The sequence below is a fragment of the Schistocerca nitens genome, chromosome 9 (genome assembly GCF_023898315.1).
Source record: "Schistocerca nitens isolate TAMUIC-IGC-003100 chromosome 9, iqSchNite1.1, whole genome shotgun sequence".
NCBI classification, from domain to species: Eukaryota; Metazoa; Arthropoda; class Insecta; order Orthoptera; family Acrididae; genus Schistocerca; species Schistocerca nitens.
The window spans coordinates 152,942,162-152,958,481 of record NC_064622.1 but is presented as its reverse complement, the minus strand read 5'-3'; the positions used below and the strand labels follow the sequence as shown (position 1 = coordinate 152,958,481).

The following is a 16,320-nucleotide window of genomic DNA, read 5'->3' as shown; positions in this document are numbered from 1 at the left end:
ACATATAATCGAGAGAGATGGCACTAGCAAGAGATAGTTTTAAAGTCGAAAACACGTGATGAGCGGTGGCGCCATCTAAGCGCTCTATATAAGCGGGACCACCAGCGCCTAGCAGCCAGTCGCCGACTCACCTCAGAAGATGTTGCCTGCAAACAAAACGTCACGAAGCAGAAGCAGTTTTATATATGGACCACGGCAATTCAGCCCGGAAGTTTTAATTAATGAAGACGCTGGTCGTGAAACCTTACATGTTATGACTGTACAATATCTCTACTTTTCTTTTTTAGAGTTTTACTTTGAATAATTTCTGAGCTACGAGTTTCAGAATCTCGTTATTTTATTTAATTACGGTAGCTTTGACCCTTAAAGAAACCGGGAATCACTTGTATATTACATCTGCGAGTTTGGAAAAGATACGAACTTACCGTCTACTTTAGACAGTAAACGGAGCCCCACAAAAAAGCAAGGTTTCCTGCTGTCCGAAATGAAGTAGAACTGCCCATATACGAGTTTGATTATGTTTCGCATTTCAGTTTGGAGAAAACTCATGGAATCAGACACACACAGTTCCTTTCATAGAGGGAAGGAAGGGAGAGCTTAATTTAACAACCTGTCCACGGTGATGTCAATAAAGACGGAGCACAAGCCGTGTTGTTTTGAAAAGGACCGACCCGGTATTTACCTTGAATTATTTATGGAAACCACGGAAAATCTAAATATGGGTAACCAGACGGGGATTTTGAGCGACCGCACTCCATAACACGAGACTAGGGTCTCACACCTGAAATATGCCGGAAAGAGCCAGTGAGTAAGCTGTTCACAACAATATGGGAATATCCAGCTCATAAAGTAACAGCAGGCCTCGCACTGATGCACTGAACTTGATATATGCGGTTAGAGAGACCACTTCACCGACTGTTAACAAAGGCAGTGGCTCATAGCATTAGTTTCTACAAAAAACATTGTTGTTGAAGAATGAAATTTTCACTCTATGGCGGAGTGTGCGCTGATATGAAACTTCCTGGCAGATTAAAAGTGTGTGCCGGACAGAGACTTGAACTCGGGACCTTTGCCTTTCGCGGGCAAGAGCTCTACCGACTCAGCTACCCAAGCACGACACACGCCCCGTCCTCACAGCTTTAATTCCGCCAGTAACTCGTCTCCTACCGTCCAAATTTTTAACATTGTTGTTATTTCACGACACATCAAACCCTACTTTATGGATGAGACCTGCAATTCAAATCAGAGTTTCTGTAAATAACTACAAACTTCATGTCAACTTGGATTTTTCGTACACTAGGTATGTCTAGAGCGGAATATGAAACGTACTCGTTCATGTGAGGCATGTCCTGAGACGTGCTTACGTAACTCAGCCCGTGAGGTACCTACCCGCGAAAGGCGAACATCTCAGGTGTAACTACGGCTCCGGCCCAAGGTTTTAATCTGCGAGAAAGTTTCAGATGACCACTCTCCGCTCCAGAAACAAACGTCGTTCTGGATTAAATGCCATAGTCTGTGGCTAGTCCATTTCCCAGCAGTGTCCTTTCTTACAAAAGTACTACTCCCACAAGATATGCAGGAGAATTTCTATGAGGTTTGTAACTCAGTAGAAGAGGTTCTGACATAATTGAAGCAGTCATAACGAGTCGTGAGTCGTACATTGATAGTTCAGTTGGCAGGGCAACTCCATCCATAAGGCAAGGTCCCAGTTTCGATACCCAGTTAGGCACCCACCATTAGTCTGCGAAGACGTCTTAAGTCTGAAACTTATTAACATTAGTTGTTCACCGTAAATCATAACATAGTGGAACATGTCTAGTTACTTACGTTTCGTCAAAATACTTAGAGCAAATCACAGTAACATTTCGAGTACTACAATAAGTGAAGAAATACAAATAATTGGTATTTCCTTACACTTAAATAAATTTTTAATGTAGCATGAAGGTAATTCTGTTACATCGATTTAGTTGTAGCACGATTTGTACCTGCAGCATACTCTGGCTACTACTAAGTGGTACCACCCCCATTTTTTCTCCTTTCTGTAAGGTTTTCCAAAACTGGTTCACAGGATTAATAACTATGGAAATCTTCAGTTCTGTTACCACTCAAAAAGGCATAAATTTAATTCAGAATCTGAATTATAATTCATAGATTCAGTGTCATGCAGATTAAAAAGAACTAGAAGACTTTAACGGTGAGCTACTGTCGAACAAGGAACAATTGAGTGTAGGGTCCTCGAAATATGACAAGATATCTGATGTATATATGAAAGCGGAAAACTTAATTAGTCATTCTCAATGACGGTTTACCGAAGTAAAAAGGCCAACAGTATGACAATGAGGAGGTAAGCTTGGTTGTCTTCAGTTCGCAACGTCCCTCTCAACTTTTTTTATCGACAAATACCGTAAATACCGTTTCCATGCAGAGCTTCCTTGGAAGAGCACTTTTCCATGACTTCAGGAAGAACTAAATCCGATAAAAATTGCCACAAAGTTGTAACATGGCAGAATGGGAAACCAAATACTGACAGGGTTAATAAACATATTCGATTCTACAGTCGAGCATTTTTCTCGCAAATTTTGAGTAACTACCATGCGACTGTGAAATTTACATTCAATTTAGAGTTGTGCAAATGTATCTTTCAACCCAAGATTCATTCTTTATGATACAAATGAAATTTTCTTGTAACACTCAAGTATTTCCGTCTTATCAACTTTTCTGGGATAGGACTATGATAGCAGTTCACCTCAAACAATTTGCATATCTAGAACAAATACAGACACTGAATATGTGTCAGTGATAAAATCAGTAATTAAGGTGTAATTACAGGGTTACGTGAAATCACTGTTTAAAGATCAACGTTTAATTTAAAATTGTACACAATCGAAACTGCACTAATAACAGAGCATTTGTTTCAATTAGTACCATTATGCAAGGTGAATAGCATATTGTAAAATATAAATTACCAAATGAAATGAAGTACAGTAAATGTATTTTTTGTCAAATTATTTATTGTGACGTGGCAGTGATCACGCGGATTAGTCTTTGTGTGAAGATTTTGCAGTTAATCTGAGTGGAATTTGGCGGGCATTGTGTCAAGATCAGTGTATTTTATGGCATCTTTTAACATAGTGAAAATGAATTTAATGTCTTGTATGCATTATTTCATTACTTAGGGTACTATCTTTTTGTCTATAAATGGATAAATATTTCAATTACAAAATGGCATTGAGGCGAAACAAGATCAGCAGTAACCACCCTCACAACAACGGAGAGAAGCTAAGATAAGCAGCAGTTCTAACGAACTGTGTTACTTCCTGAAGACAAGTTAGATTAAAAAAAAAAGAAAGATTTGCTATTTTCCTTAGCAAAAGGTTATAATGATATAAACTGTATTTACTTATCCGTGCTGTTGGATGAACCAATTGTGCAATATGACTACTACTCACGCAAAAGATGTTGTGAGACTTAAACTTTATCATTAAATTTCATGAGTATACGGATACGAACTTTAGTATATAATAGCTCTCTTGATGAAAATACTCTCAGTATCAGTGACTTCCACCTAAAACATCTTTTCAATTTGGAGCAAAAGGTGTAGCTAACTGTTCCTATGTCACCACTACAGGCTAACTGTTCGTCATCAATGTCTTTGTTAGGCTTTAATGAGATCTACTTAATACAACGGACACTGCACTTGAATCTTTCATAGATTCCTGTAGCAACAAACATAAAACTGAGGAATTGCTGCGACTGTGTTCTCGATTTATCTGACACTGACAAATGAGGGTGCAGATGCTGACGTAATTATATCAGCGCAAACTGCCTAAGACTGTAGGTCGCAGGTGTGGCGCCTAATTAATGAGTCATACCATTCTCAGGAGAATCCATTAATCAGCAGAAACGGTAACCTGCGAAGACTTAGGAGACGCAACGACTATTTTTATAGCTGATAATCTGCACAGAATGTCTTAGCAGTTGCCAAAAGGACCTCTGTGAATGGGGCAGTGTGAGAAATTAGCGATCTGAGGAACGATATCAACGAAGAGCATTTTTCTGTACTAGGTATGAGGGATGAAAATAAGGCTCAAATACCAACAGTGCTAAGGACGTAGGTGTGGTAGAAATAGCACAAAGAAAACTTTGTGTAGTAATTCTGAAACATTCGCTAATGAATGCTAATAACTGAGGTGGAAATGTATACATTTCCTGTCAGATTTACGGTAGCCTTTGCCCTTTATTAATCCACGAGAGGACAAAGATGTGGCCTGGAAATCGTCCGTTTCAATATTTAAGTATCATCCCGGAATTATTTCGTAGGCGGAGAGCCTGAAGATTTTTCACTTACGAACTTCGCCTTAAAAGCTCACAAGTTGGTTATGCTAAATGGGAACAAACAGCAGGATGCGATCCCTAAGGTTCCAAGCATCAGCCAGGTTGTCTCCATGACAGGTGCCACTATATGCACGTTTATAACGAACGCTCCCACGCCAAATTAACTACAGTGTTACCTTCGCAGCGACGGTTTTGCCCTTTCTTCGCATCACGGCCACTACGGCGCAGGGTTTTGTCATCCATCTAACTTATACCCGGTATATGAGGCTACGTTTACGAGGGATGTTATTGTTAAAAACAGCAACGTGTGGGCTGTGGAAAAATAGGGATGGGAAAAACCGACAGGTTAAAGCTGATACCGGTATATTAGTTCTGAAAAACGGTATTTTAAGGAACTTTTTTGGTCGCTCTCTAAAAGGTTTTCTTACTAATAACTGGGTAAAAAAAAACGTAATATGCATTACCCATAGCAGCAGTGCTAAGATTTTTCGTTTTTGAAAGTTTTTGAGAGAACGAGTAATCTTTATTTGTAAAATTTGCATTGATTTGGTATAATACGTTATTATAAAAGATTGGAATAACTATAAATGACAGAAACGAGCAAGAAACACACGGCACTGCTGAGACAATAATGTACCTATTAGCACTTGGCACGGCTAGTTTGATGGTATGCGTGTACATGCAATGTACATGCAATGTGCACCATGTGGTCTACACTCCTGGAAATTGAAATAAGAACACCGTGAATTCATTGTCCCAGGAAGGGGAAACTTTATTGACACATTCCTGGGGTCAGATACATCACATGATTACACTGACAGAACCACAGGCACATAGACACAGGCAACAGAGCATGCACAATGTCGGCACTAGTACAGTGTATATCCACCTTTCGCAGCAATGCAGGCTGCTATTCTCCCATGGAGACGATCGTAGAGATGCTGCATGTAGTCCTGTGGAACGGCTTGCCATGCCATTTCCACCTGGCGCCTCAGTTGGACCAGCGTTCGTGCTGGACGTGCAGACCGCGTGAGACGACGCTTCATCCAGTCCCACACATGCTCAATGGGGGACAGATCCGGAGATCTTGCTGGCCAGGGTAGTTGACTTACACTTTCTAGAGCACGTTGGGTGGCACGGGATACATGCGGACGTGCATTGTCCTGTTGGAACAGCAAGTTCCCTTGCCGGTCTAGGAATGGTAGAACGATGGGTTCGATGACGGTTTGGATGTACCGTGCACTATTCAGTGTCCCCTCGACGATCACCAGTGGTGTACGGCCAGTGTAGGAGATCGCTCCCCACACCATGATGCTGGGTGTTGGCCCTGTGTGCCTCGGTCGTATGCAGTCCTGATTGTGGCGCTCACCTGCACGGCGCCAAACACGCATACGACCATCATTGGCACCAAGGCAGAAGCGACTCTCATCGCTGAAGACGACACGTCTCCATTCGTCCCTCCATTCACGCCTGTCGCGACACCACTGGAGGCGGGCTGCACGATGTTGGGGCGTGAGCGGAAGACGGCCTAACGGTGTGCGGGACCGTAGCCCAGCTTCATGGAGACGGTTGCGAATGGTCCTCGCCGATACCCCAGGAGCAACAGTGTCCCTAATTTGCTGGGAAGTGGCGGTGCGGTCCCCTACGGCACTGCGTAGGATCCTACGGTCTTGGCATGCATCCGTGCGTCGCTGCGGTCCGGTCCCAGGTCGACGGGCACGTGCACCTTCCGCCGACCACTGGCGACAACATCGATGTACTGTGGAGACCTCACGCCCCACGTGTTGAGCAATTCGGCGGTACGTCCACCCGGCCTCCCGCATGCCCACTATACGCCCTCGCTCAAAGTCCGTCAACTGCACATACGGTTCACGTCCACGCTGTCGCGGCATGCTACCAGTGTTAAAGACTGCGATGGAGCTCCGTATGCCATGGCAAACTGGCTGACACTGACGGCGGCGGTGCACAAATGCTGCGCAGCTAGCGCCATTCGACGGCCAACACCGCGGTTCGTGGTGTGTCCGCTGTGCCGTGCGTGTGATCATTGCTTGTACAGCCCTCTCGCAGTGTCCGGAGCAAGTATGGTGGGTCTGACACATCGGTGTCAATGTGTTCTTTTTTCCATTTCCAGGAGTGTATTTGGTACTTTCTGACTGTCATCATTGAATAACAGTGCTCCATTTGCTTTAGAAGACGAAAAACTCGAGAAGCCACAACAAACTTGTGATATACACTGAAGACCCAAAACAATATGACCATCTGCTTAATAGCTTTTTGGTCCATTTTTAGATGGAAATACAGCATCGTTTTTTCAATTTTTTGGTAGGCTTGTAGAGGCACGTGACATCAGATGACTTCGCACAAGTCACGAATTCACATAAATAAAGAGCCGCTGATTTGTGTAAATGGTGATGGTTGCAGATAACGACGCAGAAGGGTTCCATCGGATTCACATCAGGCGAATTTGGTGGACAAGAAGTCAACGGGATTTCACTGTCAAGCTTTTAAAATCACTGCAGCGCGATTCTGGCTTCCGAGACACGGACAATTATAAAGATGAAAGATGACATCGCCGTCGGGAAAGGTTCAAAAATGGCTCTGAGCACTATGGGACTTAACATCTAGAACTTAGAACTACTTAAACCTAACTAACCTAAGGACATCACACAACACCCAGTCATCACGAGGCAGAGGAAATCCCTGACCCCGCCGGGTATCGAACCCGGGACCCCGGGCGTGGGAAGCGAGAACGCTACCGCACGACCAAAAGCTGCGGACGTCGGGGAAGGTATCAAGTATGAAGGGATGCACGTGGTTCGCAGATGGAATCGTGTCTTCGATTACTGTCATAGGTCCCAAGCAGTCGCAGCTGAATCTCTCCCATAGCATAATACAGCTCCCACCAGGCTGCGTTCGTGGTGCGCTACACGTTTCGAACCGCCGTTCGCCTCGATGAAGGCGTTTTCGGAGCTCACCATCGACTTAGTATAACAAAACTGTCTTTCACCCGGAGAGCGACACGCTTCCATTGATCGACGGCCTAATCCCGATGGTCCCGTGACCACTGCAATCGTAATCGACCACGTCGTTGGATGTGAGACGTAGGGGTCTGCTGCTGAGCTCCAGTTCAACAATGTGCGATGAACGGAGTGCTCCGAAACACTCGTGCGGGCACCGGCCTATTGCTGTTTCGGCAGGGATGCCACAGATAGCCACAGAGCAGACAAGCTTCGGAACCCCAAGTTCTGTGAAGAGACGTGGGCGTCCAACTACTTAGCCCCTGATGGTAGTTTCACTGTCCTACCTCTTTCCTTAGATTCACTTTGCATTGTCACGTGAAGACTCTCTCAGCTTCGCCGTCGAGATACTCGCTCACAAGCTCTGCATAATAATAATCTGCCCTTTGTCAAAGAAGTTTTCTCAGTTGATTTCCCCATTAGCAGGGTGATTCGCTAAGGTGATCATCCATCCGTCTCTTCTCTGCTTACATACTTTCCCTACCGCGACACGTGCCCGCAGAGCCACCGTTCGGCGTCGATCGTCCCGGTGAGCAGTGGTCATAATATTTTGGCTGTTCAGTGTAATAAAAGGAGAAAACTTAGAAGTTAACCATTCATTCATAGAAATAACATGTTTATCTGCTTTTAGCCTCTGAAAACGGATAAATTAACACGAAAAATAGTCATCTTTCAATAACGTTTCACTGGCCAGGAATATATGTGTCCTTCCGGCTCCTCTGTTGGAGGTTGTGCCTTCCGTGGTACAAAGTGTGATGCAGTTACTTCGTGATAGTGCTCCAGCACACTGCCCTCTTGAGTGTGGATATAGAACACTAGCACAGAACATACCCACTAGTGTGGGTACTGAAGCCCGTACTGTCAAATTCTTCTTACCTCCACCATCACGTGGGTATACCTCCTTTGGAATGGAAGTATGTCCATATGACTTTTCTCGCTCCTTATCCTCTCCGCATCGTTTGCTGCGATGTGCATCGATACGCGCACTAAATGTCTTTCACGTGAAACAGGGAAGAGCCTGACAAGCATGTAATGTGTTGGGTGTTGTTTCTAAATGGCAGTCGTGCTTACTAGAATATCAAAGCAAAATACACCTAACTGCTAGAAGATTGACAAGGAGACCAAAGATAGGTCAAGCAGTCCTGGCGACGATATATAGTGTGTAATACAACGCGCAGCACCTGAAGACAACGACTTGGTCGGTCGCCGAAAATTTTGCATAAATAGGAAACAACTCAACGAAACACCTGAAACCATATTTTTAACCAATCACATGGTAAAAACCTAGGGATAAATGCTATGTGAGAAGTGCGTAACTAATACACTACTGGCCTTTAAATTGCGACACCAAAAAGAAAAGCAAATGATAAACGGGTATTCATTGGACAAATATATTATACTAGAACTGACATGTGACTACATTGTCACACAATTTGGGTGCATAGATCCTAAGAAATCAGTACCCAGAACAACCATCTCTGGCCGTAATAACGGCCTTGATACGCCTGGGCATTGAGTCAAACAGAGCTTGGATGGCGTGTACAGGTACAGCTTCCCATGCAGCTTCAACACGATACCATAGTTGATCAAGAGTAGTGACTGGCGTATTGTGACGAGCCAATAGCTCGGCCACCATTGACCAGGCACTTTCAGTTGGTGAGAGATCTGGAGAATGTGCTGGCCAGAGCAGCAGTCTAACATTTTCTGTATCCAGAAAGGCCCATACAGGACCTGCAACATGCGGTCGTGCGTTATCCTGCTGAAATTTAGGGTTCAGCAGGGATCGAATGAAGCGTACAGCCACGGGTCGTAACACATCTGAAATGTAACGCCCACTGTTCAAAGTGCCGTCAATGCGAACAAGAGGTGACCGAGACGTGTAACCAACAGCACCCTATACCATCACGCCGGGTGATACGCCAGTATGACGATGACGAATACATGCTTTCAATGTGTGTTCACCGCGATGTCGCCAAACACGGATGCGACCATCATGATGCTGTAAACAGAACCTGGATTCATCCGAAAAAAATAACGTTTGGCCATTCGTGCACCCAGGTTCGCCGTTGAGTACACCATCGCAGGCGCTCCTGTCTGTGATGCAGCGTCAAGGGTATCCGCAGCCATGGCCTCCGAGCTGACAGTCCATGCTGCTGCAAACGTCGTCGAACTGTTCGTGCAGATGGTTGTTGTCTTGCAAACGTCCCCATCTGTTGACTCAGGGATCGCGACGTGGCTGCACGATCCGCTACTGCCATGCGGGTAAGATGCCTGTCATCTCGACTGCTAGTGATACGAGGCCGTTGGGATCCAGCACGGCGTTCCGTATTACCATCCTGAAACCACCAATTCCATATTCTGCTAACAGTCATTGGATCTCGACCAACGCGAGCGGCAATGTTGCGATACGATAAACCGCAATCGCGATAGGCTCAAATGCCTTGTTTGAATGCTCTGAAAAGCTAATCATTTGCATATCATAGCATCTTCTTTCCGTCGGTTAAATTTCGCGTCTGTAGCACGTCAGCTTGGTGGTGTAGCAATTTTAATGGCTAGTAGTGTAGTTTTTTCTGTTTTCTGTTGGGTTCAGTTTCTTACACGAAATTGAGAGTCGTGTTTCACCTTTGCTGCCGATAGTGTCACGCTCAATGCTCATGTTAATTCTGAGAAATGGGATGAACACTGCAAGTCTTACGTTGAGACGATTTGGTGCTATAGGCTCCTGCTAAACGCATGAGCTACGGTGGTCGGCCAAGTGAAGTAGTTCACAGTTAAGATGACTGCAGCCCTTCTATTGCCAGGGATGGGCACTTATATGTGTGGTTGACAGTTGTAGGAACTCGAAACCGGTGGGTGACTCGGGAGGATGTGTGATCTCCTCGTCACCAACTTCTTAGTTACGGCGTTGAAGCCATTGGGTAACTGAATCGGCGCCGCTCCATAAAGTAATTCAGTTGCCGACCTATTGTGGAGACGATAGTAAGAAGACATTTTTGCGACATTTTGTCGCTTGGTAATGCTAGAGAAATTCTAGTAGGAGTAGTTTGTTCAAAATAATAGCGACGTAAAACCTAGTAGTAACTGCCCTAGATAATTACGCAGAGAGAGAGACAGAGAGAGAGAGAGAGAGAGAGAGAGAGAGAGAGAGAGAGGAGAGAGACCATCTACTCGGTCCAACGATCAACGGCGCCACATATGTACAGCAAGCAGCGACGAAACTGCAACAGGCCGGGGAAATGGGCCTCTCCCCTACGTCACATGATGTCACGTCACGACAGGTCACGTGGCGTGGTCACGTGTTGCCAGAGTGAGATAAAAGCTGCCCGCACAGCGACAACAAGCCAGTGTCGTATGCAGTCCACTGCTTACAATATATGTGCCTTCTACTCTCTTGTACATCAACTAGGCTACGTACTTTAACTACTTTTCGTGCTTGTTTCAAGCCTTATTTCTTGTAGCTGAATGAAAGAATTAAAGCTTTATTCACAGTGTTTAATCTTTGTGTAACCGCAGTCAGAAGTTAGTTAGTTAGTTATTAGCATGTTTCGTGAACCACAACTGCAACCAGCCTCTACAATATGAAATCTAAATCTGTTTTACAATTACACTACATTTTTTCAGCGGAAAACATAATTTCTAAGCTTTTCCTCAAACGAATACGGTAATTTAAAGTTTACCATGTTCAGTAACTCTCTCCATTCCTCTCTTAAACACACACACACACACACACACAAAGTCATACTAATACATATCAGAAATTCTTCTACGGAGATATGATTTCAGTTTTTGTTAGAAATTAATTTTATCATCGCTTAAATTCTTTATATCGTTTGATAATTGGCACCTCACTAAGGCTGGGTGACAGTGTAAATCATTTATCCTTGTAGTATTATAATTGTGAATGTTACTGTTGTTTACAGACCGTGTCTGATTGTTGACAAAAACTTAATTCGTGAGTAAATGAACTGTGAGGCCAATGTCTAAAGAGCTGTCTGCAAGAGGCTCTAGAATGGTCACAACAAATTCTCCTTACTATTTGCTTCTGTGCAACCAAGAGCTTTATCCTGAATGACCGGTTTTCCCTGAACATGCTACCATAAGACATTATTAGTGTCTTAAAAATGAGAACCTGATGATATAAGAAATGAAAAAGTTTGAGAGCTAAGACATTTAAGATTTGTTTCGTGTCAATTCAAGTTCTTATCACTATAAAGACCCAAGAATTTGGATTATATTGTTTCATTTCTTAATTTACCCTCATGCATTATTTCTGCTGAAATTGTCAGAACTTACGAGGGAACTGTGTTTTATCTACATTCAGTAACAATCCATTTACAGTTATTAATTTTCAAAAAGAAATATTATTTGCATTTTTGAGGTGTTGAATATATTGCACTGGACTTGATCATAGTACTTACAACGTCAGCAACGATAAATATTTGTGCTAGTTGGATGTATGATTATAGACTGATTCAGCTGCCCCCATGGATCTTATGCAACGGGAAATGCTTACAGACACTACCCACAAGATTTTCATATTCTTTTGCTTGTACACAGAAGCTATTCGTCCTACAGAAAAAAATGGTCAGGACCTTGTTTGTAGGAAATTTAGTGCAGTTAAATTTTTTACTGCGGTACATTTTCATTAGAGGCTGTAGCTCCAAAATTATTCTAGAAAATTGAACAGAAGTGACCTTCAAACTCGTTTTTCATAAATAACACGAAAACTGTGGCCTCCAGTGAAAACGCGTCCCAGTACAAAATTTAATCAAATTAAATTTCGTACCAAAATATGGAAGTCTGTTGGGTGATGTAGGTTGCATAAAACCTATTGGTAGTGGCAGCTTAATCACCATCTATAGAAAGCCAAGTGCCGCACTTGGCAATCAGCATACGATTCCTCAACCCAGTTCAAGGGGAAAGTGTATGTAGCGTAGCCTAGACCTGCCAATAGGTCTTGTGGAAGTAAGATTTAAAAAAAAAAAAACGAGCCTCTGGTAACGTTGTAACAGTGCTGTAGCTGAGTGTAAATACATGGATGCAGTTTTTCATCGCGCATCACTTCAACAACGAGTCTTTGAGATATCTGGAAGTGCCTTATAGTATCATGGCTACTTCGCCGAGTGATTGGTGAACGGTTTCTGAAATCACTCCTCTGTCTGTGGAGTACATCTTGCCCTTGGACGACATCTGTCCATTACTTGTGGACCAAGATTACCTTTTGCTACAGGTGTTGCTCCAGGCGACGAGAAACATTCTTACTGGGATAGTGCGTTTGAGGGTAGCGAGCACCAAGTACCGAAAGCATATTGATCTATTCATCACTGTACGGTTAGCAGACACATGGATGCATTTTAATATATCCACTGTCGTGTGACAGGCTATTGTCGTGTGACGGTGTCCTGTCGATAAATCTCTTCTGGGTTTGGGACGGCATTGTCAACTATAAAATTCCGACGTTTCGCCGACTATTGTAAGACGCCTTCCTCGGGGTGCATTGCTAACTGCTGAATGGGTGCTAGTTTGATTACTCATATGCTACGGAGGAGTGCTGTTATTGGATATGAGGGTGACGAGGAATGGTATTGTGTGTTTTTACTGGGTTTGCATTACGTGTTGCCATAGGCGGATATAGGCGTTTTCGATTGGAGTTTCCTTTATTGCTCGCCTTTGGTGGAAATCGGCGAACAGGAAAATGAGCGGCTAGTGCAGCGTAGCGTTGTTTACTAAGTACCCAGTATCGACTAGGGAGCTCTGTGTACCCTCAGCCGCTGTGGCCTATCGCGCGCCTGTTGCTTTGCGGGAGCTGTCCTACCGCAGAGCTGTCACTGCTGGCAGCCAAGACGCTTCCCCTATTCATGATGTCGGGTCGCTTGGCTATTTCTATAGCCTCTCTAATCTTCATCCTCAAGTTAGATGGCTGCTTCGCCAGTATGCGGGCCTCTCGAAATTCGATCTTCATCCTGCACTGTTCCTGGTGCTCCGCCACCGCTGATTTGTTGTATTGTTTGAGACGGATATATCTCTCGTGTTCAGATAACCTTATGCTTATTGGACGCCCAGTTTCTCCTACATACACCAGTCCACATTCGCACGCAATTTCGTAAACTCCGGCGGTATGAAACTTGTCAATTGTACCTTTCGCCGAGCTCATAAGGTCCTTTATTTTGTTGTTGCTACGAAGAAGCAACTTAACACGTGCCCGTCGAAGAATTTTGCCCAGTCTTTCAGTCACCCTTTGTACGTATCGTAGCAAGACGGTGTTCCGTGCTTCGTTCTGCATTTCTCTATTGCGCTCCACTTTGGCGCCATAGTCCTGTTCATAAACCAAGAGAACTAGGAGAGAACGTCTTTTTTTTTTTCTACCACCTTTATCCCGCATTGTGCGCGGGCTCGGCAGGGTTACGTACGGATTTGGCATGGTGAATTTTAAGGGGTGGCCGGATGCCCTTCCTGCCGCCACCCCATACCCCCTGGGATGGAAGTAGTGTACCCCAGCTATCTGCGCCTAGTGTAAGTTGTGAAGTAGTGTGAATGTGTTTCAAATGTCTGCGAGTCGTGTAACTGAGGCGGGACGTGGGGACCAGCCCGGTATTCACCTAGTAGGATGTGGAAAATCGCATAAAAACCACACCCAGGCTAGCCGGGACACCGGCCGTGGTCGTTAATACGCCGGGCGGATTCGATCTGTGACCGGCGCGCCTACCCGAGTCCAGGAAGCAGAGCATTAGCGCTCTCTGCTACCCTGGTGGGTCAACTAGGAAAGAACGTCTAAAAAATAAAAAAGGAACTCGATAACGATTTGGACCGTGGGTCCTTGGTGAATATGGGTTTGATGTTTTGTTGTCCCAGTAGTCTACTCATTTAGCTGCGACGACTGTAACGGTAATGAGGGTGATACATCTTCCACCAAAAGGGTAGACGCAATATCGATCTGTGTAGCAAACTCTTCCTCAAGCTGAAGTTATGCAGTTGAGCCAGATCGCTGGTCGATCATCAGCGATCGGCTTGTTATCTTTGGCGCGTCTCCGGGCATGAGCATCTTTGGGTTTTTGGCTGGGGCGCGCGGGACGGCGAGAGGCAGTCGGTTTTGGGACGGCCGGTGAGACTGGCGGAGTTGTGGCTCGGGCGTAAGCACATGTGTGATGTCTGTTACGCTGGGGCTGTTTGCTAATCGTGAAACTCCTGCGGCGGTTACTGGTTGCCTGGAAGGCATTTCATGTAAACTATGCCAAGCCTCGCAGTGAGAGAGGAGCCCGGAGTTGGTGTTGGCCTAGATGTTTGTATAAATTGAGGTGCCTGTGTGAGAAGCATGGCGTGGGCCTGTTGGTTGCTTCGTCCTTCTGGCAGCCATCGCAAGCGGATGTTCGGCCGGAATGTCTACAGTTTGTGGTGAGCATAGTGTGAACAAGTTCTCGTAGGATGTGCTCCCGGCCTGACTCTTAGCCTGTGTTACTTGTGGGTGCCGACCCCTTGTCTGTTACTGCTTCTGGGTGTCCTGTAAGGTTTCACAGCAAAACTTTGTTTTTGTGGCATTCTGTGTTTCCGGCTCAGCCTCCGCCTAGAATGGGGAAAGATTTGTGCCTCAACTGAAAGGGGGGAGGGGTTCGATTGGAAATCTTTTGGAATCCCTTAATGCTGTAATTTAAACATATAAAAAAATTGTTCTTTCAGAATAAGCGCCTGTTTCTTTGGGACACTGCAGTTCAAACAGGAGTGGCGTAATGTTAGTGAGTATTTGTTATTCGTCAAATGAAGTGTACTGAATGTCTTTCTGTTTTCTGGGGCACGCAGCTATGTTATTGAACTCATTTTGAAGTGTTCTGTCGGGTGAATGACTGTTCCCCACTTCAGTGTAATTTTTTGAGTAGTATTGTAAGGTTTTTTGGATATTTGTCAGTGGGGTGTATTGATTCAATTTTGTTTTTCTCTTTCCTCTGAATTAAGGCGAATTGTTTAGTTTATCTGGTTATTGGCTTAACTCGCGCTTCACGCACTAAATCAGCAGATATTGAAATTGTTTTTCTATTCCTGCTTAATGTCAGACAGATTCAATTATAACTTCATTTATGTTATTTGAAATAAATGTGTTGGATTGAGCTTAATGAATTACGTGGATTCGAAGTAAGGGACCCAGTCCTTCATTAGTGCTTAACAGTGGCGTGTGGTTCGGGCTGTGAGCCCCGTGTTCGGACCAGTAGTAACTAACGTTTTGTTCAAACAAAGGGGGCGATATCCGTTCTAAGAGTAGGGATATCATCAGAAGAGCAAATGTAGATGTTGGCAGCGCGCCAGCGCGTGACGAGAGAGCGGCCGACTCACCGATGGTGGTGATGACGGTGAGCGAGTAGAGGAAGGCGCCCGAGAAGGTCCACTGTGAGCGCGGGCGCGCGCTGCTGCCGTCGAAGCCGTCGCGCACGAGGCGCACCACGTCTCGCTGGTAGCGCGCCAGCTCGGGCGCCACCGCCTCGGCCCAGCGCGCGCGCCCCGGGATGGGGTTCAGCTGCTCGGTGAGCCGCCACAGGCGCGCCGCCGTCTCGCTGCGCATGCGCTCCGCCTCGTGCGCCGGCCAGCCCGGCTCCGAGCCCTCGATCGCCATGAACATGAACGCGCCCGCGATCGTGTAGCCCACCACCAGGCCTGCAACAAACCGCCGTCGCCGGCTCACACGTCTCCGCAGGCAACTCTCTCACTTGGCATCTGGCCCTGAAGCTGATCGTGTCAGCGGGCAGGTCAATGGTCGCATCTGTTAAGGTATATAACGAAACAGGTGCCTCCTAATATGACTTCGATTAGAAATGGTCGTGTTCTTATAAAAAATTTAATAATAAAATTGAGAGGTTCCATGCCCTCTTTTGCATGTCACCTCTCATCTTCATCAATTTTATTAATGTATTAAGGTTCTATGTCATTGCACGGTAGTAACAGACCGAATAAGGTTATTGTAATGAGAGTATTTGTACTGAGA

The 16,320-nt window shown here is 45.0% G+C and overlaps 1 protein-coding gene across 3 annotated transcripts in view; it reads right to left on the bottom strand.

Annotated features, from left to right (window-relative positions):
• The window catches only part of LOC126203811 (TWiK family of potassium channels protein 18), a 1,380,696-nt gene that overhangs the window by 395,460 nt on the left and 968,916 nt on the right, over positions 1-16,320 (bottom strand). For all 3 annotated transcript variants that reach the window (XM_049938180.1, XM_049938179.1, XM_049938178.1), the window contains one exon: positions 15,675-15,992. In XM_049938180.1, the coding sequence (XP_049794137.1) occupies positions 15,675-15,992 (318 nt within the window). The remainder of the gene's footprint in view (positions 1-15,674; positions 15,993-16,320) is intronic.